The sequence below is a fragment of the Heptranchias perlo genome, chromosome 17 (genome assembly GCF_035084215.1).
Source record: "Heptranchias perlo isolate sHepPer1 chromosome 17, sHepPer1.hap1, whole genome shotgun sequence".
NCBI lineage: Eukaryota > Metazoa > Chordata > Chondrichthyes > Hexanchiformes > Hexanchidae > Heptranchias > Heptranchias perlo.
This window is the reverse complement of record NC_090341.1, coordinates 21,558,593-21,583,663: the sequence shown is the minus strand read 5'-3', so window position 1 is coordinate 21,583,663 and position 25,071 is coordinate 21,558,593. Positions and strand designations below refer to the sequence as shown.

Sequence of the window (25,071 nt, the reverse complement as noted above, 5' to 3'; positions counted from 1 at the left end):
TTTTAATGTTGCAGCTTCAGTGAACATATGCATCCTGTTTGTTGGTTGAATTAAATGATAATATCCATCTAGTAACACTCCATGTATAATACAATAAATGTCTTCTGTGTTGGTTGGAGGCTGAGGCTGACAGATATTTAAACTCAAAGATTTTTTTGCCAAGTGCAGCCTCCACAGACTGGAACGTTGCTGTTATCACACTGGTAACAAGAGCGAAATAAATTGAAGTTTATACCAACAAAATAAACACATTCAGATTAATTTGAAAGATGCAGAAAACAGCAAATAATTTGGAAATTTTAAACTAATTATTAAATTTGTTACAAAATAATACGCCTCCAACTTACATCAGCAACGCCACTGCAACAAGGCCGGAGTTTTCTCACTGACACTGGCGGGGATCCCTCTTGACGGCATGAATTCTGCCAGAAGCCTTCTGTGCATCTCTAATGAGCACTGACCCAGGAAAATAGACCGGGGCTGGGATGGACATGGAGGGGTGGGTGGAAGTACTACCTGCTGGAATTCCTTCCCGAAGCGGGAAACCCAGACCTTGTTGTCAGAATTTCGCAATGCAGTTATTTTGGTAATTGTTTGTGATCATGAAGGTAATAGACACTAGCAATGGAACAGTGTCCCATTTCAGACCCTTGTGTCAGCATCTAAACGCACCTAGGTCAGGTGTAGAAAGCTGCCTCTGCTCGGGCTTTAAGCAACACCTGGGCTAAGCACTGAAAGGTAAACCTAGCAGGGAGGCTTGCATGTAGGTAACAGAATCTGCCAGATTTTCCTTCCATTGAAATGAATGAAAGAACAATCCATTGGTTCTATAAGGGGCGTGCAAACCACCCCACCAGGTTTTCCACACTTTGCCCAGGCAATCCTTAATGCCAAGGTGGTAAAGTCAAAAATGACTCCAATAAATCTTACCCCAACTTCAAAAGAGCATCCCCTAATATACATTGAGTTATATCGAGCCTACAGCGTAGAAATGGGCAGGGTGGATAAAGGGGAACCAATGGATGCAGTATTTTTGGATTTCCAAAAGGCATTCGATAAGATGCCACATAAAAGATTACTGCACAAGATAAGAGCTCTTGGTGTTGGGGGTAATATACTGGCATGGATAGAGGATTGGCTAACTAACAGAAAACAAAGAGTCGGGAAAAAAGGGTAATTTTCAAAGTGGCAATCTGTAACTAGTGGGGTGCCGTAGGGCTCAGTGCTGGGGCCTCAACTATTTACAATATATATCAATGACTTGGTTGATGGAGCATAGTGTCTTGTGGACAAATTTGCTGAATATACAAAGGTAGGTAGAAAAGCAAGTTGCGATGAGGACACAAAATGTCTGCAAAGGGATATTGACAGGTTAAATGAATGGGCAAAAATTTGGCAGATGGAATATAATGTGGGAAAATATGAAGTCATCCACTTTGAGAGGAAAAATAAAAAAGCAAAATATTATTTGAATGGAGAAATACTACAAAATGCTACGGTACAGAGGGATCTGGGTGTCTCGTACATGAAACACAAAAAGTCAACATACAGGTGCAGCAGGTAATCCGGAAGGCAAGTGGAATATTGGCCTTTATTCCGAGGGGGATGGAGTATAAAAGCAGGGAAGTCATGCTACAACTGTACAGGGTGCTGGTGAGACCACACCTGGAGTACTGCGTGCAGTTCTGGTGCCCTTATTTAAGGAAGGACATACTTGCATTGGAGGCAGTTCAGAGAAGGTTCACCAGGTTGATTCCGGGTATGGAAGGGTTGTCTTATGAGGAAAGATTGAACAGGTTGGGTCTATACTCATTGGAGTTTAGAAGAATGAGAGGAGACCTTATTGAAACGTACAAGATTCTGAGGGGACTCGATAGGGTAGATGCTGAGAGGATGTTACCCCTCATGGGGGAATCTAAAACTAGGGGACATAGTCTTAGAATAAGTGGTCGCCCGTTTAAGACGGAAATGAGGAGGAATTTCTTCTCCCAGAGGGTCGTGAATTTTTGGAATTCTTTACCCCAAAAAGCGGTGGAGGCTGAGTCATTGAATACATTCAAGGCTGAGTTAGACAAATTTTTGATCAGCAAGGGAGTCAAAGGATATGGGGAAAGGGCGGGAAAGTGGAGTTGAAGTAAAAATCAGAACAGCCATGATCTCATTGAATGGCGGAGCAGGCTCGAGGGGCCGAATGGCCAACTCCTGCTCCTATCTCCTATGGTCTTATGGTAAACAGGCCATTTGGACCAAATCGTTTATGCTCCACATGAGCCTCCTCCCACCCCTCTTCATCTAACCCCATCAGGATACCCTTCCATTCCTTTCTCCCACATGCGCTTATCTATTTTCCCCTGAAATGCATCTGCGCAATTTGCCTTGACTACTCCTTGTGGTAGCACGTTCCACATTCAGGTTAAAGGGTAAAGAAGTTTCCCCTGAATTCCCTATTGGATTTATCAGTGACTATCTTATATTTATGACCTCTAGTTTTGGACTCCCCCATATTTTCTCTACGTCTACCCTATCAAACTCTTTCATTATCTTAAAGACCGCTATCAGATCACCCCTCAGCCTTCTCTTTTCTAATGAGCCCCAGCCTGTTCAGCCTTTCCTGATAAGCATTTCCTCTCAGTTCTGGTATCATCCATGTGAATCTTTTTTGCACCCTGTCCAGTGCCTCGACATCCTTTCTATAATATGGAGACCAGAACTGTGCACAGTATTCCAAGTGTGGTCTAACCAAGCTTCTATACAAGTTTAACATAACATCTTTGCTTTTCAATTCGACCCATTTAGAAATGAACCCGAGTGCTTGATTTGCCTTTTTTATGGCCTTATTAACCTGCATTGCTACTTTAATGATTTGTCTATCTGTACCCCCTAGATCCCTTTGCTCCTCTATCCTGTTTAGACTCTTATTATTGAAGCAGTATGTGGCCTCCTTATTCTTCCTACCAGGGATATTGTGTGACATTGTGTGATCAAATAATATTACATGAGAAAAACCTTCCTGCAGTAAACAAAATTCAATTGTAATTATAATACACACCTGTTCAGCCTTTCCTGATAAGGATATCCTCTCAGTTCTGGTATCATCCTTGTGAATTTTTTTTGGACCTTCTCCAATGCTTCTATAACCATAGTATAATATAGAAACCAGAACTGTGCACAGTACTCCAAGTGTGGTCCAACCAATGTTCTATACAAGTTTAACCTACCAGTGTGATATTTTCAATTCCTTGTGCCCTGTATGAGGAAGGTGGTTAATTCTCTTGTTTTGGGGATTAGTTTTCTTCTTTGACTATTTTCAATTTTTGCATAACACAATCTACAATGACAGAGCAAGTTGCCTTAGTCGCATGCTTTTTCCATTTCTCCAGCCATTAATGAGCTTCAGTAATCTCTCCTGTACAATGGAGCTATCCCAGTGTATGAAAATAGTTGCAGTGTTCCAGGGGGATTAGGGGGGTGATGGGGGAGTAATGATTTTTACAATGGATGGACAATCCAGCTCCTTGGCTAATAGTTGACATGAAGGGTGACTATTCTGTGAATGTTCAGTGTTTGATAGTGATGTTTCAGATATTTGAGATTCAATTATTGAGATCACCATCGCAGAAGATACAGATTTGGATACAGTTTTGTATATCTTTAAGTAATTTTCATCAAAGTCTGGCACAGATGTGTAATAAATTATCCTCGTTCAAAAACCTGGTAGAGGATTTCCTCTGCACTAGTTGTGTTGAAAATATAAACCGGTTCTTTATAAATGCATTTACGATTTTGCTACATGTTGTGCTGAGAGGAAATCTTTCTTTGATCAGCAATCCAACAAGCAGCAATGAGTTCTAATTCAAACCATTATCATACTGACTAAGAATAATAGATTTTTATAAATCATAATAGTGTGGGTCCTATGCAGCAGAAGCTAAAACAGCAGCAGAAATTTTTGCTTCCTGTAATGAGGCAAGTAAGATTAATTGATTCATTGGCAAAGAGAAGTTGCTAAAATTTCTTCAAAATCTTCCTGCAATTATGATTATTGATTTTACTGTCTTCATGATAAATGGCTTGCTTAGTCTGCTTAATTTAAATTTATTAGTCATTGTCACCTCCCTTGATTGCTCAATGGGTAAATGCATTGCCTAGTGTGGTACTCTTCCATACAGACGAGTAAGGTCCCAAGTTTGATATGTGCTGAGTTAGCTGACATCAGTTGGCATGGGAGTAGGAGTGAGACAACTGACCTTAAGTTTCCCCAGGCTGGAGCGAGGTAAAGTTAGCTGGTGTCCTTGCTCTTGATTGTAAGCCTGAGACCCCTGCTGGAAAGTGTGTTTGTGTCAATTGTCAACCCCAGTCCATCACCGGCATCTCCACATTGTGTCAATTGAGGCCAGGATTGGGTTTGGCTGTGGTGTCCTCATGATCAAATAACCTGTCAACATTCATTGTCTAGGCTCAAACATGAAGTGGGTGAGGAATCAAAGGGTTGTCAGTGGGCATGTAACTGTACTTCAGTGAGAAACAGCACTTTAAGTAAAGGAAGGGAGAAAAGTGAAGAAAAATTGGGAAAAATTAGTCATTTTCTTCATAATTTTGTTGGAATGTCTGCAAGATTTTATATGCCAGGAATAAACATAAAAGTTTAAAATGAAAAGCAGGATAAACAGAGTGGAGAATCCTGCTCCCGAGAACAAAACCACCTTAATCAAGCAATTTCTTTCAACATTTTTGGAGACATAAATACATCACTTTTGAGAAGTAAATAATTTTCCACTATCAGCATCAAGCAGTCCCATGTAAGGTGTAGTACACCCAGATGTAGAGTAAAAGTCCCTCTAACATGGATGACCATTTCTTCTGTGTGCTGATACGCAATGGGATCGTAAACCAATGTATTAAAAAAAAACGCATTTATAATTTGGGTACAGAAAGCACACAGAGGAATTCTTGCCCCAATGTTAATTAACCCAGTTTCAGATGATTATCTCCTAGCTGATTGTAAAGTTGTCCATTTCTAACTTTAGCTTTTTTTATGGTTTCTTTGGGTGCAATTATCAATTTAGTACCAATTTGTGCAAAGTTGTGGGCAGTTGGCACTATAAATCCACGCCTAATGGGAATTGTGTTTAAAACAATCATATTCATTCCAAGTATGACATTTACAGCCAGGAGAGGAAGGAATTTTTTAATCCCATCAGGGTAGGGTTATAATCAAACCCAAGGCCCTTAGATGAAAGAACAATGCTCTAAATCGCTCCACCAAACAGTCCTCCCAGTCTCTTATACAGCGCCAATATAAGAGTCTTCTCGCTCAACACCAGTACCAGGATCTCTCACTCTGAAGTACCTTCTCCTCCCTTTCTCTCATTTAATGCTAGGTTTACCTTATGGCCAGCTGCCATGTAACAGGTGTAGGTTGAATACCAGGATTGGGTGGGGAAAGGATGCATAGAAGTTGATGTAACAGAAAAACTGGGGAACTGTGGCTTAGAGGACACTGGGGGCTGAGGCCTAGAAGGAGGGGCTCGTGCTTAGAGTTGGTGAGTGGGAGGGTGCAGGGGTTTGGAAGTGCTCTGGAGGCCTATTAACACTTGGGTGGGGGGTCGTAAGTATGGGAGTACCACAAGGGAGGGAGATTTTAGGAGCTAAATAAGTCTGCGAGCAGTCTGTGGGAGGGCAGTTGGGGTCTGGGAGCAATACCGGGGCAGGGTCTGAAAGCACAGATTTAGGAAAGCGCTCAGAGCTTTGACTTCAAAATGACTCAGGAGCAGCTGTTATCCATTTAGGAATTTTTAATGGACTTCACCAAATAGAACAGCTATTATCTACTTCATGGGGATAAAATAAACATCCCAACAAGAAACTATTACTATGCACACTGCAGGCATCAGACTCAAAACTAACTGTTTTGTTTGCCCACATAACAACAATCACTGCTTTACAAAAGTCGATCATTGTATGTGATATGCTTTGAGACATTTGTGAGAGATGTGATAAGACACTTCTATAAGTGCAAGTCTTTCTTTTTAAAGGGATTAGGATTTAATTTAAGAAACTATCACACTAAACTTGATTACATTTTTTTTTAGAATATGGGAAAGTGGAGTCTGGGAGTACTGACGTACTATAATTGGAAGCAGGTGGTGGTCGAGAGACAGCAACAGTTGCAGTCCTAGATGCACTGCCTCAAACCTGGATAAATGGTCTGTTCACTTTTCAATCTCCAAACTTCAATCATGCCATTTCTACTTTGTTGCTGTTTATTGCACTTCATTTAACTTTCTTTGCTCACTTTCATCCATCTTCCCTCTGGCTCTAATAGTTTTTGATGCCCTCCATATACTACTACTCAGCAAATCCTAAAATATTTATAAACAGGAAGATGAATAGACACCAAGGTCATTGAAAAGGATGGGAGCTGAAATTTTAATGGCAGCTGAATTTTAATAGCTATCCTTTTCATCCCTGTTGATTGGGCTTCTTTCACATCAGTCTTCTAATTGATTCAGAGCTCAACAATCATTCTTGAGAGATCACAGAAGCTTCACTCAACATTTCCTCTAATTGCTATTTGTAGCAAAATCATAAAGGCTAGTATAAACACATTTACAATTTCACCACAAATAGTGATCATCAGAAATAATTCTTCTTGGATTAGTGCATCCAACTGGACCTCGGTGATCCTAGGTAAATTTAAAAGTATATATGTGCCAATTACTTCAGGTAGATGCTTCTTATATCTTTGCATTTTGTTCCACAGTGTTTCTACAATGTAAGATACTGGATTAGTGACAGATCATAATGAGGTCTGTTGCTTTGCAGATAGATCATAATGATGTCCTCATTTGAAGTTTGTTATGATTGTTGTACCGATGAATTGATAGGATGCCAGACTAAACATTTTATGAATATTTGTGCTCTTCAAAATAGTATCAAGTAAGAGTCAAATTTCAATGGATTTTGAAATTCATTGAATATTAAAATGTTATCCAAGGACGTAAGGCATTATACAAATAGGTGGAGAACTGTTATCAAGCTCACTTAAAGATGTATCATTATTTAGCAAAATAACCTTGAATGTCATTTTACCAGATTTGTTCAGAGAATTGTGGACTGACATGTTTACTGACATTTTTTAGTGTTTCTTAACGTGTAATAACGTGGATGAATGTGAGGTTATCCATTTTGATTGTAAAAACAGAAAGGCAGATTATTATCTGAATGGTAATAGATTGGGAAAAGAGGAGGTGCAACGAGACGTGGGTGTCCTTGTACACCAGTTGCTGAAAGCGAGCATTCAGGTGCAACAAGCAGTTAGGAAGACGAATGGTTTGTTGGCCTTCATTGCAAGAGGATTTGAGTACAGCAGCAGGGATGTCTTACTGCAGTTATACAGGGCCTTGGTGAGACCACATCTGGAGTATTGTGTGCAGTTTTGGTCTCCTTATCTGAGGAAGAATGTCCTTGCCATGGAGGGAGTGCAACAAAGGTTTACCAGACTGATTCCTGAGATGGCAGGACTGTCGTATGAGTTTGGGTTGACTAGGCCTATATTCACTAGAGTTTAGAAGAATGAGAGGCGATCTCATCGAAACATATAAAATTCTGACAGGACTAGACAGACTAGATGCAGGGAGGATGTTCCTGATGGCTGGGGAGTCCAGAACCAGGGGTCACAGTCTCAGGATATGGGGTATGCCATTTAGAACCGAGATGAGGAGAAATTTCTTCACTCAAAGGGTGGTGAACCTGTGGAATTCCCTACCACAGAAGGTAGTGGAGGCCAAGTCATTAGATGTATTCAAGAAGGAGATAGATATATTTCTTAATGCGAAAGGAATCAAGGGATATGGGGAAAAAGCAGGAACAGGGTACTCGAGTTAGACGATCAGCCATGATCATTTTGAATGGCGGAGCTGGCCCGAACGGCCGAATGGCCTACTCTTGCTCCTATTTTCTATGTTTCTATATTTACAAATTAAGCTATGTGTATAAAAGGCAAACCACTACAGGTCAGTGCTGCAGATGTAATATTGGTTGCAATGCAAACTTACTTGGCAGCCAACAAATTAACTGTAATGCAATTTTTGGGTGAGCAGGAGCTCTGTATCAAGCAGTGTCAGACTGAACTCACAATCAAAGGGATGCACCATAATCATTTGGTGTAGAGGAGATTAAAAATTAAGTAACCATATTGCTTTATAGGCCCAATTCAATAGATTGATATACGGGACTGGAAATTTATTTCTGCCCGTTTTCGGGCCTGAAAGAGGCAACACGCCGAAAGCCAAAGGCTCACCCAAAATTAGGCCTCGGGCCTCATCAGTAATTTTGGGAGAGCTGTGGATGCCACCTGGGCTTCCAGAGGCAGCTCGGCGGTTCTACAAGGACGAAGGTGGGCTGGCTGGTTGCTTCCACAATAGCAGCCCTCGGGTAGATCCTGGGAGTGAGGGGGGGGGGGGGGAAGGAGGGGGCGTGAAGGCGATCAGAAGTGAGGGAGGAGATCTGGAGGTGCGGTGATCAGGAGGGATAGAAGTGATCAGGAGGGGGCCGACAATGTCTTTGGTACTACTGTGGAGTTGGGTGGAGCAATGCCTGTTTCAAGCATGGGCCCTGGTTGCCTACACTGGAGCCTTTACCAACATGGTGGGCGGTGCAATGTGCCGTGCACACTTCTCACCATATTGCACACTTGAGCGCCATTTTACATCTGTAAAATTCAACAAATTTCTAGGCCATGGTATCTACAAAGAACCTATCTACACAGTATTAAATCTTAACAAAAAACATAATAAATACTTTTATATAAAGACTTACTTTATTTTCTATTTGAATTCTATGCCCATTTCTAATAAAAGTTCCTTACATGGTTACGGTGGGGTAAGGGCGGCAACATATTTAACCCTTTGAGGGTTATTAAAACAGAATAAACTTTCATATGACAGCAAACAGTCTCAAGTTCCAACATTACATATTAGAAAATGTGTAAACATTATTTTGGCTTTTAGATTTTAAGTAAGTATCAGCTGTGCTTAAGAATGTACGAAATAATGGCTGAGAAAGACACTTCTTATAGCACCATAATCATGATTATTTCATAAAGATAGTTTCAGTAAAATAAAAAAAGAGCAAATCTATTCCACTTTATATTTTTGTTGAAGCATTTTGGTTTTGTACAAAATATTACTGATTCTAGCACCAATCATTTCTTTCAAAGTCTCTACATGTAATTTGCAGTATGGTACGTTCTAAATTCCCTTGAAGGTCGGAAATATGGTTTAAATTAGAATTGTCTAGAAGAGAATAAAAAGAAATTGAATTCAACCACCAAAGCCACATGGGAAATGTAAGCAGTCCACAGACTTGAGGCCTTCAAGAAGCAATTCCACATTAACATATTCCAGTTGCATGTGCCACTTAAAGAAACATTGGGGTTAAAATTTGTCTTGGGCAGGAGTGTAAAACAGGCTTTATAGAAAATCAGGCAGGGTGTAAAACAGGCTTTATAGACAATCTGGCGGGTGCAAAACAGGCTTTATAGACAATCTGGCGGGTGTAAAACAGGCTTTATAGAAAATCTGGCAGGTGTAAAACAGGCTTTATAGACAATCTGGCGGGTGTAAAACAGGCTTTATAGACAATCTGGCGGGTGTAAAACAGGCTTTATAGACAATCTGGCGGGGTGTAAAACAGGCTTTATAGACAATCTGGCGGGTGTAAAACAGGCTTTATAGACAATCTGGCGGGTGTAAAACAGGCTTTATAGAAAATCTGGCGGGGTGTAAAACAGGCTTTATAGACAAGCTGGCGGGTGTAAAACAGGCTTTATAGACAATCTGGCGGGGTGTAAAACAGGCTTTATAGACAAGCTGGCGGGTGTAAAACAGGCTTTATAGACAATCTGGCGGGGTGTAAAACAGGCTTTATAGAAAATCTGGCGGGGTGTAAAACAGGCTTTATAGACAAGCTGGCGGGTGTAAAACAGGCTTTATAGACAATCTGGCGGGGTGTAAAACAGGCTTTATAGACAATCTGGCGGGTGTAAAACAGGCTTTATAGACAATCTGGCGGGGTATAAAACAGGTTTTATAGAAAATCTGGCGGGGTATAAAACAGGCTTTATAGAAAATCTGGCGGGGTATAAAACAGGCTTTATAGAAAATCTGGCGGGGTATAAAACAGGCTTTATAGAAAATCTGGCGGGGTGTAAAACAGGCTTTATAGAAAATCCGGCGGGGTATAAAACAGGCTTTATAGAAAATCTGGCGGGGTGTAAAACAGGCTTTATAGACAATCTGGCGGGTGTAAAACAGGCTTTATAGAAAATCTGGCGGGGTATAAAACAGGCTTTATAGAAAATCCGGCGGGTGTAAAACAGGCTGCCAATTCACTCTTGCTCATTTTGCACTACAACCCAAGACAAATTTATACCCCACTGTTTTTACAAAAAGGTCCTTATTAATTCTTTTTCAGGGAGAAAGGAGAGCCACACATTTTATTTGTCATGGTAACTTCCCACACAGGTGATGAGATGACTCACTTCGATGTGATTTACATCACTGCAAAATGTGCTTGTAAATAAATGAGAATTTTTTTTTACCAAACACACTTTCATGAAGGCAGTGCTCTTCAATCTGTTTTATCTTTGTACTTTGTTAAAAATCTGCTTCATTTAACATTTAACATTTATCTTGGTAAAAGAATTTAAAATGAATATAAATGTGAGATTGTGAAACCTCTACTGTATAATTTGTCTCATTTACCATTGTGACTGAACACCCACGTCACCAGTGATGTGATTCAGATAGACTGTGCTCCACATACATACAGCACAGTGTAATTAAGTTACTTTACAAATATCAGTATATATTCTGGTTGCAACAAATGAGAGATACAGTAAATGTATCCCCATGGTGACTTCAGATTCATTGGGGGTAATCTTGACTTTGGGTGAATGTGTGAAACGTGTGATATTGATTCAGCTGTCCATTATACATCTCTCCCTGTTTTCATTTCCATTGACTCCAAAGTCAAAGTTCCCCCAATTTGGCCTTGTAAGCGTATTAGTGTTGAGCCATAAAAAAAATATCAAGTACAACAGGTACAGTGATTGCTTTAGAAAGGATGAGCTGCAACAAATACATAGATTTTAGCAAGGAATGAAGTGAACGTTCCTTGGCGCCATAGTTTCATTTCAACATCAAGCAAGAAATCTTTGGACTCCATGAACTGCCGTTGTACATACACAATCCCAGTGTAAGCATTCAGCTTCCGTGTGCTGAAGTAGTTTTCGGTATTTCCTTTAGTAATAATTAGGACAATGTTATCTCCGACATATGCAGGCGATGGCGCAATACGAAAAATGGTGCTTGGAATCTGGACATTAGTTGGAAAAGTCAGCTGATAGTAGGTGATTCTGACTGGTATGTTCTGGCAATCCATGTAGTTAGGACACATTATGCGTTCACAGCGCCTGAGAAGGAAAAGTCGACTTATTTACTATTGTGTAAGTAATGAAACAAGACAAAAGTTTCCTCACTAAATGGTTAAAGAACCTGCAGCACACAAACTTAGGATGACATGTGTAAAACAGCTGGGAAAGCACTGCACAATCAGGAGCCATTGTTATTGTTTTACAGCACCATAAAATAGGCCGTGTGAGAAGTAATTATCAAATTAGTGCAGTTATGACTTCAGGCTGCTCAACCGTGTGCAAAATAAACTCATAAATTAAATTAAATAGTCATTTGTTCCATTTGCTCTATACAAACAACTTCTTTTGTCCGAAAACCTGGATATGTGAACAATGGTCACAAAATTCCCTTGACAGGTGCTGATAGATAGGGTTCTGGAAATTATTCAGAACGTTATGAAAGGAAAGTACCCATAGACGTTGTGTATTGCACTAAAAGAGACCTATGATCAAAGTCAGTCTTTTTGTGCCACAAAGTAGGTTTGCCAGAGTTTTTATATATTGTTTCCAATGTACAAATATTGTGCAAAATGTTTGGGCATTTTTGAGGTAATATAAATGCACTCTCACATACTTACTGTCTGGGTCCAGGCTCACTCGTGATGAATGGTCACAAAGGGAGGTTTGCCAGGAATTTAACTTGCACCCAAAACGGGCGTAAGAATCGGCGGAGCGATGACCCTGTGCACTAGTCTATGCTAACCTGAGGCTTGAGCCAAATTCGGCTTCGGGCCTCATTTAAATACCACTGGAGAACTGCAGGTGCCAAATGGACTCCTTGCTGCAGTTCAGGATGGGCAGAAAATTGGCCGGCTCCTACACTGAACTGACCAGCAGGTCGGATCTGGGAAGTGAGAGGGGACAGGGGGAGGCGATTCCGGGAGGGCCTCGAACATGCTAGCAGCAGGCCGGAGATTTTTGTGGGCCCAAGAGGAGCACTTCTGCTTCTCCTGGGCCCACAGAAATAAAAACGGAAAATTTGTTGGGCCTTTTTTTGATCTGCCTCTAGCGGTCCCGTTAAGGACCTCTGATTAGGCCACTCAATACCTGGTACAGCTAGGCAGAGCATGCATGGCACAAGCTCTGCCCATTTGTACCTGAATTTCATATTCTGGGTCCTACAATTGGTAGAACCGAGATTTGCATATTAAAGGAATAATTCCAGTTTCAGGCGGGCGCCCTAGATGACTAACAGTCACCTGAGCCATTACGGTATCCTGCGTAGTTTGGCGCGGCAGATCATGCTGTGAAATTCAGAAGTTTTACGCCGATTTTACACCATAAAAATGGTGTAAGTTGAATTTCTCCCCCGTTACTTTACATTACCGAGTAATGCAGGTGTTATAATATACTATCTGTGATCTGTGGAGTTGCTAATAGGTAATCCGGAGTTGATTATATTATTTAGCTGCCAAGATGGACCTATATTTAACATGACCTACACCTGTAAAGTCACTGTTCAGGTATTTGTGGTCAGAAAGTGGGCTAAATAGGCACCTCCTGAGGCCAATTATTGAAGGAAGTTTCGATAGATTGGCATTGGCTTGTATATTCCCAGTTCCTGGGGGAAAGCAGGTTATCAAGATCGCTTTCCATGTGCTTTTGACACTTTGAAATGTGAGCGTGCACATTAACTCCTGGGTGGAAAGTCTGGGGAAACATCCAAACTTCTCACCCAGGTGGCCTGGCAGCGGCATGTTTCATAACTCACAGACTTTTTTTTAAAAATCGCTCAAATGATTAAACATGGGGCTCGAGAACAGTGGAATCTTCATTCACAAATTCATGACATGCTCTAAACGGATGCAGGCTGACCGATTCCACCAAGAAGAGATCAGCCTTTTGGGAGTAGCACTTTGGATGAGTGCCATACTTTGGATTCTCATTAAAAGACAATTTTAAAACTTAAAATTGCCACCAAGTTGATTTATTTTTGGAATCATCGTGAGAAAATGACCACTACCGATTCACCGCCATCCTCTCTGTGGCGTGTTCTTATTACAAACCCCGGAAAATACGGAGGAACTTATCCACGGTGAGATCAGCACGGTAGACAGTTACATTTTCAGTCTAACTCCAAACCTGGCCTCATGAGCCGAACGGCCTCTTTCTGTGCTGTACATTTCTATGGTTCTAACTTTCCATACCAAATGCAGAACTAACCAAAAACAATTTTAGCATCCAGACAGATCTCACTTTTACTTCATGATTGGAAACTGTTGAGCACTTACATATCAGACACTTTTCTGTAGTTTGGTGGGCAATCCACTGATGGGCATCTGAATCCACCTTGGATGTTAAAGCAGGCTTCAGTTGATGAACAATTGTGTGTTCCTATAGCACATTCATCAATGTCTGTGGGAAATTACATAGAACTGTCAGATTCAATGGTTTACTTCATAGGAAAACATGAACACTGAAACTATTATGTGATCAGATGACAAGAATATGCACGTTAAGACACTGCTGTTGAACTTGTCACTGTCCAAGTAATTATATTAATGCTAGAGCCCAGTTGACATCGACATAGAAATACTGAGAAGACATATTGGACTAGTAGATATTTAACGTCAGTTAAAATGACTCATCATTTTTAAATTGACGCATTAGGCTTTGTTTATTATTGTGTAGAATGTTGAGGAACTCTATAACTAATGCAGTGGCATTGATCTTTACTCCAGTCAGGTTTCGGGCAGAACGCACTCGCTGCAGAAAATTTCAGGCTTGGATATTTTAATTCCCAAGCCTTATTTAAATCTGTTCAACGGGGTTTCCACCCAAGTTGTGGCTGAGTGGGAAAAACACCCACTTTTTTTAGCGCAATTACTGGCGGGCCCTGCAGAAGCCGACTTAAAACAGGAATGCACCTCTTAAAGGGAGGTTGCATTCCCATCTGCCTGGTTCTGCTGGAAACCGGAAAAATGGGAAGAATGATTCGCAGGAAACCTGACAGATTCTCGAAGCCTCCCTGAAGGTGTTGTTGGATGAGGTGAGAGTGAAGGGTAAAGTCCTGTCTCCCATCCATTGAAGGAGAGTTCCCAAACATGATGTGCACCAGGCATGAAGAGAGGTAGCAGAGGTTGTAAACTCCAGGAATGTAACTCCCAGCACCTGGATCCAGTGCAGGAAGCGCTCCAATGACCTCACAAGAATAGCAAGAGTGAGTGTTGCTGGTCATTTATCCCTCTCTCTCAAGAATAGCATGGCAAATATCCTTCATGTGCCTCCTCCAGCACTCTGATCTATTCCCTCCCCTCACTACCCATCACAAAGGCAAAACATGTCACCTCTCGTTCTCAGTCCAAATACACACTCGCCTCTTCCTTGCTTCCTTCACAGCGGCATTCTGTTCTCACATGGAAGCCTTTGCAGAAAAAGCAACTTCTCTCATTACTCCTTCCTCACTTCACACTCCAACCCTTGCATTCCATTCAAGACCTCTCTAGCCTGCTTGCATCTTGCTTCTAATCCCACTTAGCACGTGCAATGCAAGCAGAGGCCCCACGCATACCACACACGTGCACTCTCCTTTGTAGGAGACACTCAAGCCCTGATTTTAACTCGGGCCCGAATCGAGCAGTGAGGGGGGTAGGGTGAACAGGAAGCTCCCATGACCTCTCCAGCATGAGCCCTGGGCGATTTTTACTTCTGGGCCTCATTTCAACATGATTGTTGGGCTGCCCACCCGATCATGTTGGGAAACGGATAGACCCCACTTTCTCCTCAGGATTTCTGGCGGGCCTCCCGAGGCCTATTTAAAATGGGAATGCATTCATCTAATTCATGAATGAAAATGATTACCAGTAGTGGTTCAACACAGCACTGTGGACCTCCACTCATGATCAGGTTCCATTCAGATCCACTCCCATTAGTAACAACCCTATGCCTACAAGATTTCAACCAGTTATCTATCCAGCATAATAACCTTCAATGTGTTACCTTACCAAAGGCTTTTTGGAAAGCAAGGTATATGTAAATCAACAGAACTGCCATTATTCACGGTTCTGGTCATTTCTTCTAAGGACTCAATAAGGTTAATAAGGTAGAATCAATGCTTCCGGAAACCATGTTGGGAATCCTTAATAACTGCCAAACTCTCTAAGTGATCATAAATTGCATCCAATATAATGTTTTCTAACAGCTTTCCCACTAGCGATATCAAATTCTGATTTTTTATTTCATCCTTCTTAAATGATGGTACCCCATGAGCCTCCCTCTAAATCAATGGAAACCAGCCCAGACGTCAATGAGCTATTGAATATATTAGCCAGTGGCTCACATATGCCATTCCCTATTTTCTTTAGCACTCTGGGATAAATGGAATCAGGTCCAGCAGCACTATCAGCTTTAAGTACCTTAATATTAACTGAATCGATTTCTGCAGATTCATCTATTGAATCAACTTTAGCTGCACATCTATCCTGTACTACCAGGAATGTAGCATTGCCTTCAGAAGTGAAAAGCGTGGCAAAGTATCTGTTTAGCTCATTGGTCATATCTTTATCTTCATACCTAACCTGCCTTGATAAATCCCTCAAAGAACCAAGGATTCTAATTGTTTTGCGACTTCCAACAAACTGAAAAAAGCATCGGCATCACTACTGCAATTGGACTACTATATTTTTTTTATTAGCATTCCTAATACTGGCTTTAGTTGATCTCAGCTGTTTTCTATTCTTGTTACTAATCTCGTGACAATTGAACCTCCCTATTTAGTCATTTAGGTATCACTTTACTATGAACCCACCTTTTTAAACTTAGGGATGTATAAGGCTTCCTTGTCCATCAGCATTGATTTAAATATATTCCATTTATCTTCCAAAAAAGTTATTCTTACCTAACAGCATATTCACAATGTAACTTCCCTAGACCTTCCCTCATACATGGTTGTCAATTATCCGTGTTTGGAGCAGACAATTCACTTTTCCGCCCCCACCCAGCTCCTCTCTGTTCATGTAACGGCTCATCAACAAGTGTTTCTTGGCTGACTCCTGCTTCATGCGCAGGAGCTACACATTATGAATTTTATGAAGCAGGAGTCAGCCAAGAGCTAGAAACACTAATTGAGGAGCCACTTCACACACTGAGCAGCTATGGGTCAAGAGTTTCTCCCACTCAAAAGTTGTTCTATCTGCTATATTCAAAACAATTGCTTTCTTAAACTAATTCACTTGCACACAAATGACTGCAGGATTCAATTTACTGTGAATTATCCCAAAGCGTATAAAAGGGGAGTCTCAAAACATAGATATTATAATCATCATGGCTGCCAATGTTTTGACCCAAGAGGAAAGTAGAATACATGCATATCCTAAAGGGTGAATTTATCACCCTGAGGTACAATCACCCTGAAACAATAATCTTATGAATAGTTTCACTTATACTCTCTCCCATATAAGCACATCTGTTCAGTACAAAATCCCAACTCCAATCCAAACACTGCATATATCAAGACAAGGGTGAAAATTATCTCACTGACTGAGACGGAATATATTTAAAAGTATGAAATACAAATTATGCATTTATTAATTCTTTGTAATATGTAGTGATGGGAAATCTGGCTGAGGAGTTTTAACAGTAAGCAGGAACTGCATAAAGGGAGGAGACTCTTGTATTATTTTAGGAATTTGAAGAACACTCAATTATAGATAATTCTAATTACTTCTACCCAATTGGAGATACCGTAACTCATGTTTTCATCAAACTGTCTGTACATATTGCAAGGAACTTGAGTTGGGATATTTTCTTTTCAGGTTTTATTTGAAAGCTACACATGGTGTTGGGAAGTGAAGAACAGTCACAAGACAGTATAGAGAAGGGAAGAGCAGCAACAGTTTTTTTTTATTCGTTCATGGGATGTGGGCGTCGATGGCGAGGCCAGCATTTATTGCCCATCCATAATTGCCCTTGACAAGGTGGTGTTGAGCCGCCTTCTTGGACCGCTGCAGTCTGTGTGGTGAAGGTTCTCCCACAGTGCTGTTAGGAAGGGAGTTCCAAGACTTTGACCCAGCGACGATGAAGAAACGGCGATTTCCAAGTCGGGATGGTGTGTGACTTGGAGGGGAACGTGCAGGTGGTGTTGTTCCCATGTGCCTGCTGCTCTTGTCCTTCTAGGTGGTAGAGGTCGCTGGTTTTAGAGGTGCTGTCAAAGAAGCCTTGGCGAGTTGCTGCAGTGCATCCTGTGGATGGTACACACTGCAGCCACAGTGCGCCAGTGGTGAAGGGAGTGAATGTTTAGGATGGTGGATGGGGTGCCAATCAAGTGGGCTGCTTTGTCCTGGATGGTGTTGAACTTCTTGTGTTGTTGGAGCTGCACTCATCCAGGCAAGTGGAGAGTATTCCATCACACTCCTGACTTGTGCCTTGTAGATGGTGGAAAGGCTTTGGGGAGTCAGGAGGTGAGTCACTCGCCGCAGAATACGCAGCCTCTGATCTGCTCTTGTAGCCACAGTATTTATATGGCTGGTCCAGTTAAGTTTCTGGTCAATGGTGACCCCCAGGATGTTGATGGTGGGGGATTCGGCGATGGTAATGCCGTTGAATGTCAAGGGGAGGTGGTTAGACTCTCTCTTGTTGGAGACAGACATTGCCTGGAACTTGTCTGGCGCAAATGTTACTTGCCACTTATGAGCCCAAGCCTGGATGTTGTTCAGGTCTTGCTGCATGTGGGCACGGACTGCTTCATTATCTGAGGGGTTGCGAATGGAACTGAACACTGTGCAATCGTCAGCGAACATCCCCATTTCTGACCTTATGATGGAGGGAAGGTCATTGATGAAGCAGCTGAAGATGGTTGGGCCTAGGACACTGCCCTGAGGAACTCTTGCAGCAATGTCCTGGGACTGAGATGATGGGCCTCCAACAACCACTACCATCTTCCTTTGTGCTAGCTATGACTCCAGCCACTGGAGAGTTTTTCCCCTGATTCCCATTGACTTCAACTTTACTAGGGCTCCTTGGTGCCACACTCAGTCAAATGCTGCCTTGATGTCAAGGGCAGTCACTCTCACCTCACCTCTTGAATTCAGCTCTTTTGTCCATGTTTGGACCAAGGCTGTAATGAGGTCTGGAGCCGAGTGGTCCTGGTGGAACCCAAACTGAATATCGGTGAGCAGGTTATTAGAGAGTTAGTGTCGCTTGATAGCACTGTCGACGACACCTTCCATCACTTTGCTGATGATTGAGAGTAGACTGATGGGGCGGTAATTAGCCGGATTGGATTTGTCCTGCTTTTTGTGGACAGGACTTACCTGGGCAATTTTCCACATTGTCAGGTGGATGCCAGTGTTGTAGCTGTACTGGAACAGTTTGGCTAGAGGCGCAGCTAGTTCTAACGGCAATCGTAATATAACAAGCCTCAGCCAGTCTACCATGTATCCCTGTGCTATTCCAATGATCAATTGTGTCATTGTATTTGTTTCCTTGTGAGCAATGAGTATTAACAACAAGCTGCACCATACTACATTATACTGCTGGTTTCCACATAGTGCTGGTCCAGTAGATTGCAGACAGGCAGAATTTTCGCTACTTCAGTAGATTAAATTGTTTACTGCAATAGGCAAGGACACCATTCAGTCTAAACAGGTAGTGTGCTACCAAAAATATTGTCAAACAGGCATTAACTAATTTCTCTAGATTCTGCACTGATGCCAATTGATCTCACAATTCCCTCTCCAAAAAGTTTGGAATCGACCAGAGTCTTGAGCTGTGTATGATAATGGTTACCACCTGAGGTCATGCTGAGAATTCTCAAAACCTGCTGAACGGAGAGGTGATCAAAACCTTTGGCATGTTTAACTTATGTTCAACTGCCTTGACAATTCTGGTGGAATTGTACAATATAGTGCTCAGAAGGTCTATTAGAACCTTTAGAGCATCTGTGAATCCTAGAACTTTTTCCACACACTGTGGGATTGTGTTTGCAAACTTCTCATCAATAGACATCAGAGCTACATGTTCCTGTTTCTTCTTTTAAAAATTGAGACATTCAGGTAAAGGGGCAAGAACCACAGTGCAAGCATCAAGGTTGAAAAGAGGAAGAGACATGGTAAGATTATTCAAGATGTATTATCTAGAAGGCACCAAACTTGGGTTTTAAATCCTGAAGATTGAAGGAGGACAGAAGGAAGGCACAAAAAAGGCACATGGTACACTTCAAAATGCTGGAAAGCACACCAAAATAGGGTCAAAAATAAAAATGTCCTCGTCAAATTCCCCTCTAGAAAATAAGTTTTACAATACAAGAGCTCATTTTCCCTTCAAAAATTTCTAACTCCACCATTGCAAAAATTACACTTTTGTGTAATTTATTGGTTTTTTGCCTATACAATAAAACTGAAGGAATATTGGGTGTAGCTGCAACTTTTGTCATGACAAGTTCATGCCCCACTGCATTCCCATTATAACTAATTATTTTCACAAGTCATAGGTAAGACCATTGGGTTTCAGTTTCCACAGAAAAACAGGCTGAACTGCAGTGATCCCAAAAGACCAATACAAAATCCTGAAATCCAATGTAATAAAATGGAATTTATCTTATTCAGTAACCTTGAAGCGGAGGCCTTTATTAAGGGTTATTTTTCATGTACAATGCTTTGAGTTGTCAGCTTTTTAGAGGCTGTATCAGCTTTTCCACGATTTATAGGTTGGCATGTACGTTCATAAGTGAAAATTTACCCTTCCTGAGATCAGGCACTAACATTGAATTATTAACATCAATTTGCCTCACCAACTGAAATATAATAATACAATAATCACTATTTCCTAGATTGTCCCCCACGTGAAGATTGGATATCTTTTCAGAATTGCTACTAAGTAATAAATCTAATTAATTGTCCTCTCTAGCATTTTCCCTAACATGTTAACTAAGAAAGAAGTAACTTATAGTAACTTATCAGGCCATCAGGACATCTCAAAATGCTTTACAACCTATGTAGGCAAATAAGGAAGCACAGTGGCAGAGCTAGGGTTGAACTCCATGTTTGGCTGACTTGGCCCCCAGATTTGGCCAACTTAGCCTATGAGAAGATCAAATTTGGGTAACTTAGCCGACAATTAGTGCCCCCTGTGAGCAGCTTCACCACTCTGCTTACTCCTCCAACATAGCTCTGCCTCTGTTTCCAAGGGGGTGGAACTCCCTCAAAGCCAGAAACAAAGCAGAGAGCACCTGGGGCCTGAGCTGGGAACTGAGGAATGCTGATTTACCTTGTTTGAAGGCTGAGTCAGAAATTACACAGACTTGCAGGCCAAACCTGGAGGGTGAAGATGAGCAACAGAGGTTCCTAGGAGCAAAATGGAAGTGGTCCTCCAATGCCGTGTGGGCGACCTCAAAATGATTAGGGGGGATATGACCCCCTCTGACCCCCATTGGCTCTGCCACTGAGGATGCAATCACTCACAGTATCAACAGATAATTCAGTCTTGTACCTTCTGAACTTAGGGATGGGCAATAAATGCTGGCCTTGCCAGCGACGCCCACATCCCAATAAAAAAAAAACTTGGCTGTTCACTATCAGATAATTTAATGGACCAATAATTAAAAACCTCCCGACAAAAACAATATACTGCTCTCGTAATTTGATCACAGGGTTCCCTGTCTTGTTCATTCTGCTGCCCTGAAGGCCTATAAAGTGTGCCCAGAATCAATTTTGGTCCAACTTCATGAACGAGTGGCACTCAAACTGTTTCAACTCCCTCCTGCTGGCCAATATCCTCCATTTTTATTGTAATTATATCTCTTTTATAAATAAACCTACACTCCCTCCTTTGTGAACCAACCTGAACTTACAGAATCTCTTAAAGTTCAGATCCATCACTATTATCCAACCAAGTTTCAGAGATACTTACCTAAATTCTGCATGAAAATATATGCCTGCAATTCCAACATTTTCCTTCTTGTACTTTCAGCATTAGCATAAAAACATCTCAAAGACTTCCATACATAACAACACATGAAATATAAGCAGGAGGTGCCTTGAGCCTGTTCCACCATTCAATAAGATCATGGTTGATCTTTTACCTCAACTCCACTTTCCTGCCCTATCCCCATATCCCTTGATTCCCTTACTGTCCAAAATACATGGTTCACCCTAAATAACCTAATTTTTTCCCTGTAATTGAAATTCATTAATTTTATTACTGCCATTAGCTGTCATTCATTCTCCAGTTCAAGAGGCACTACACATGAGCTAAATTAGCACCGCCCCAATTGCGTTAGATATTTCCTAAATGGCATTTTGTTTTACACTCAGAGCTATCCTTTCAATTGCAATTGATTTAAATGAACCCCATTCCTCCTGAAAAATTTATCCTATCCAGAAAATATCCTCCTGTTATCCACAAACGCAAGGTTTTCTTTTTTACTTAACATCACCAGTTAATTATTAAACCCTTCCTGATTAACCTATAATTACCCACAACTGACCAGAGCTCTCTACCTCTCTCTCCTCCTTTAAGACGCTCCTTAAAACCTACCTCTTTGACCAAGCTTTTGGGCACCTGTCCTAATACCTCCTTATGTGGCTCGGTGTCAAATTTTGTTTGATAACACTCCTGTGAAGCGCCTTGGGGCATTTCACTGTTATAAAGGTGCTTTATGAATGCAAGTTGTTGTTGTTTGTTTGTTTGTTTCGTTGCTAACCATTCTGTGCTATTTGTCCTTTAAGACTTCCTATCTGTTATATTATAAGTACCTTTGTGTAAAGCCATCACAATTCCCTTACATTCTGCCTTCATCAAATCATCCATCCAACTATCCACGTCCTTAACCCTAGTTGCTGTAGAACGCATAACTGCCCTGCTGAATGACTTCCCACTGCACAACACTTTATCAGCATGTCTCACAACACCTTCCCAATGGCACACTTCTGACACAATCCAGAAGGTGGGTTGATCAGAGCCAAAGGGGGCAAAATTCAAAAACAGGCAGTAGCAGAAGGGCTGCACATTATACACTTTGCCTAATTTTGAAGTCAATGGAAAGGAAAACCGGGCTGGATCCACTACCGTCAGTTTTGCGCCCCTGCTAGAGTTGAATTTAATTCCCAAAGATTTATACATGGCCGCAGTCAACTTTCATATGTGATCAATCAACAGGAGGAGTAATATTGGAAGAGGGTATGGCTAAAGTTACAACTTTTCACATTCTACCTATGAATGAGGGGCTGTTATGGCCTGGCCAAAAACTTGTGAAGCTCGTGAATTTAGGGCAGGCAATTAAATGATAGTGGAGACTGTGACTGAAACTTGAAGTGCTTGCTTGGGACGATGTCTCAGAAATACTTTGGCATTTTTTACAATTTTTTTTAAAATGCTGGATAAAAACAAAGCTGAGTTAAAATAAAGCTCTGGAGAAAATTTCTACATCTAGTGTTTTGGTGAAAATAGGACATCTTGCAGCTGAAAAATTCTGAAAGAAAAAAAACACAAAGCCAAGAGTTCTGGTAAAAATCTCGGACTAATTTTGTTCAGAAATCAGTCATTGCTCATGAAATGACAACAGCTCAAATAGAAAGAGCTTCTACTGAGCTGACAAGAAAAGCTACATCATGCAACATTTTCTGAACATCTGACTTATCAAACCGCATAGGAGGAATTAAATCCACCTAAATAATTTTTGTTAAACCATGTAACCATGGGAAAGTGGATATTTAACCGCAGTACCAGAAACCTTATTTACAAAAGGATACCTCATTTCTTATGGAAATTATACAATGTAAAATAATGTTCCAAGATAGAGGGGATTCAGGGGTGTGTGTGAGAAATTAGAACTAAATGAGGAAGAATCCTACCTCTACATGTTCTTCCATTAGGTGACACCGTATAACCAACCTCAGGACAAGCACAATTATAACTGCCAGGGACATTCATGCAGCGGAATGTACAGAGTGTGCCTCCACTTTGTGCACATTCATCAATATCTGAAATGAAAATTTGTATTAGCAAATGCAACAAAGGAGTCAAGACATTCTACCACTAGATGGCAACAGCATCTAAGTTTTTGATTGCATATGCACATCGAATATATACACTGCAGTATTACACGATGGAATTATTTAATTAACAATGGCTATATTTATTAAATCAACTTGACTTGATACACCAAAAGAAGGTGGCACTAGTTTATTTTGTATTTTTTAATCTTTAATGAAAATAGAAATGCTAGAACTACAGATTCATATTTTGCTACATTGGCATTAGGACTACATTGGTTTTTTAATTGAAAATATTATCTTTTATTGAAAGGATTGGTTGAACATTAAAGATAATTTTTCCCTGTCTGAGACACCAAGCCCACAGTTAATCAGAAGCTGTTAAGCCAATTTCTATCTCTATTGTCTAGCTAATATACTAAAGACTAGAAATGTATTCAGTGTTTGTTTCGTTAATGGAATAATGTTGACGGTCTTCAGTAGACCAGGACCTGAACAATCAGATAAACCCTAAGTACATTAGCGCATTGTGTCAATATCTACTGTAAGACAGAAAATCGATACGTTACTGATTAAATTTTATGTTGGCTTAAGATTTCTATTTAATGAAATGACACATTACAAATAATGATTACAGTATGTTGTACACATTTTGTATCATTGAAAACCAGATGAATGCTTCAATATTGTAGTGTAATGTAAAAGGAGCTCATTTATATACCAGTAGTAATATTGGAAAACTAATTTATCAAGAACATTAGGCAACTACAGCAACATATTATCAATGGTCAACAATAGGCATGAAATCTCTGTGCCATAAAAAGCTAGCTTGTCTTCACCGTGAATTTAGTTTGTGACAGGGTCTTGAACTAAGGCCAAAGGTATTAATTTCTCTAAGCAGGTCAGAAGCCAGTCACCGTATGCTACAATACAACTTTATTTTAAAATGAAGGATAAAAAAAGACAAATTTTTGTTTCTTTTTGAGGGGGAGGATGCTGAATTTTGTGCTGCACAAGATAATGGACACAAGTCTTGGGGAATAGAAGATTTTTCCACTTTTTATAATCAATGGCAGCATCAAAAGCTTCCAGGTCAAGTAGAGGGAGGTATGGAAGCAAAGTCAAGCAAACTCTACACTACCCCAACAATATGCCTTCAGCTAAGAAGAGAATTTTGTACTGTGCTAACATTTTGTTTTGCCTAGGTCAGTTATGTGTTGTCTAGGTTGAGCCCACGAGGACACCTAGTTGGAGGTGGTACGGGTAATTGCCGAGTGGATGATGCCAGTAGCTTTGTCTCCACAGCAAGTGGAAAGGGAATTCTTTGTCGATGTGGAGTCATAAAACATTCGGCAGTGCAACCAATCTGGACATTGGGACAAGTGCCACTACCCAGAGTATCTTCCTATGAAGAAGGAACTGTGTGCACTGGGGCCAATTGATCATGAGAGAGGACTGAATTGTCATCTTAAGGGATTTACGGGAGCAAGTCTTGATTTGATGTTGGCGCATGAAGCACACCATGGGGTGGTAAAAATGAAGAACCGACTGAGTGGTGGCCAGGAATGGATCGGGACACAGAATGGGTAGGTAAGCGTTGCCATGGTTGCCAAATGGTAGGATCATTTTCTCCACCCAAATCGTTGTTACGAAGCAGACCGCCAA

The 25,071-nt window shown here is 41.0% G+C and overlaps 1 protein-coding gene across 3 annotated transcripts in view; it reads right to left on the bottom strand.

Moving 5' to 3' along the window:
• Window positions 1-8,802: 8,802 nt before the first annotated feature.
• The window catches only part of fbln2 (fibulin 2), a 144,222-nt gene continuing 127,953 nt past the window's right edge, over window positions 8,803-25,071 (bottom strand). For all 3 annotated transcript variants that reach the window (XM_067998699.1, XM_067998700.1, XM_067998698.1), the window contains exons 18-20: window positions 23,266-23,394; window positions 13,708-13,831; window positions 8,803-11,476 (exon numbers count right to left, since the gene is read on the bottom strand). In XM_067998699.1, coding sequence (XP_067854800.1) covers window positions 11,119-11,476; window positions 13,708-13,831; window positions 23,266-23,394 — 611 coding nt within the window. In that variant the 3' untranslated portion in view covers window positions 8,803-11,118. The remainder of the gene's footprint in view (window positions 11,477-13,707; window positions 13,832-23,265; window positions 23,395-25,071) is intronic.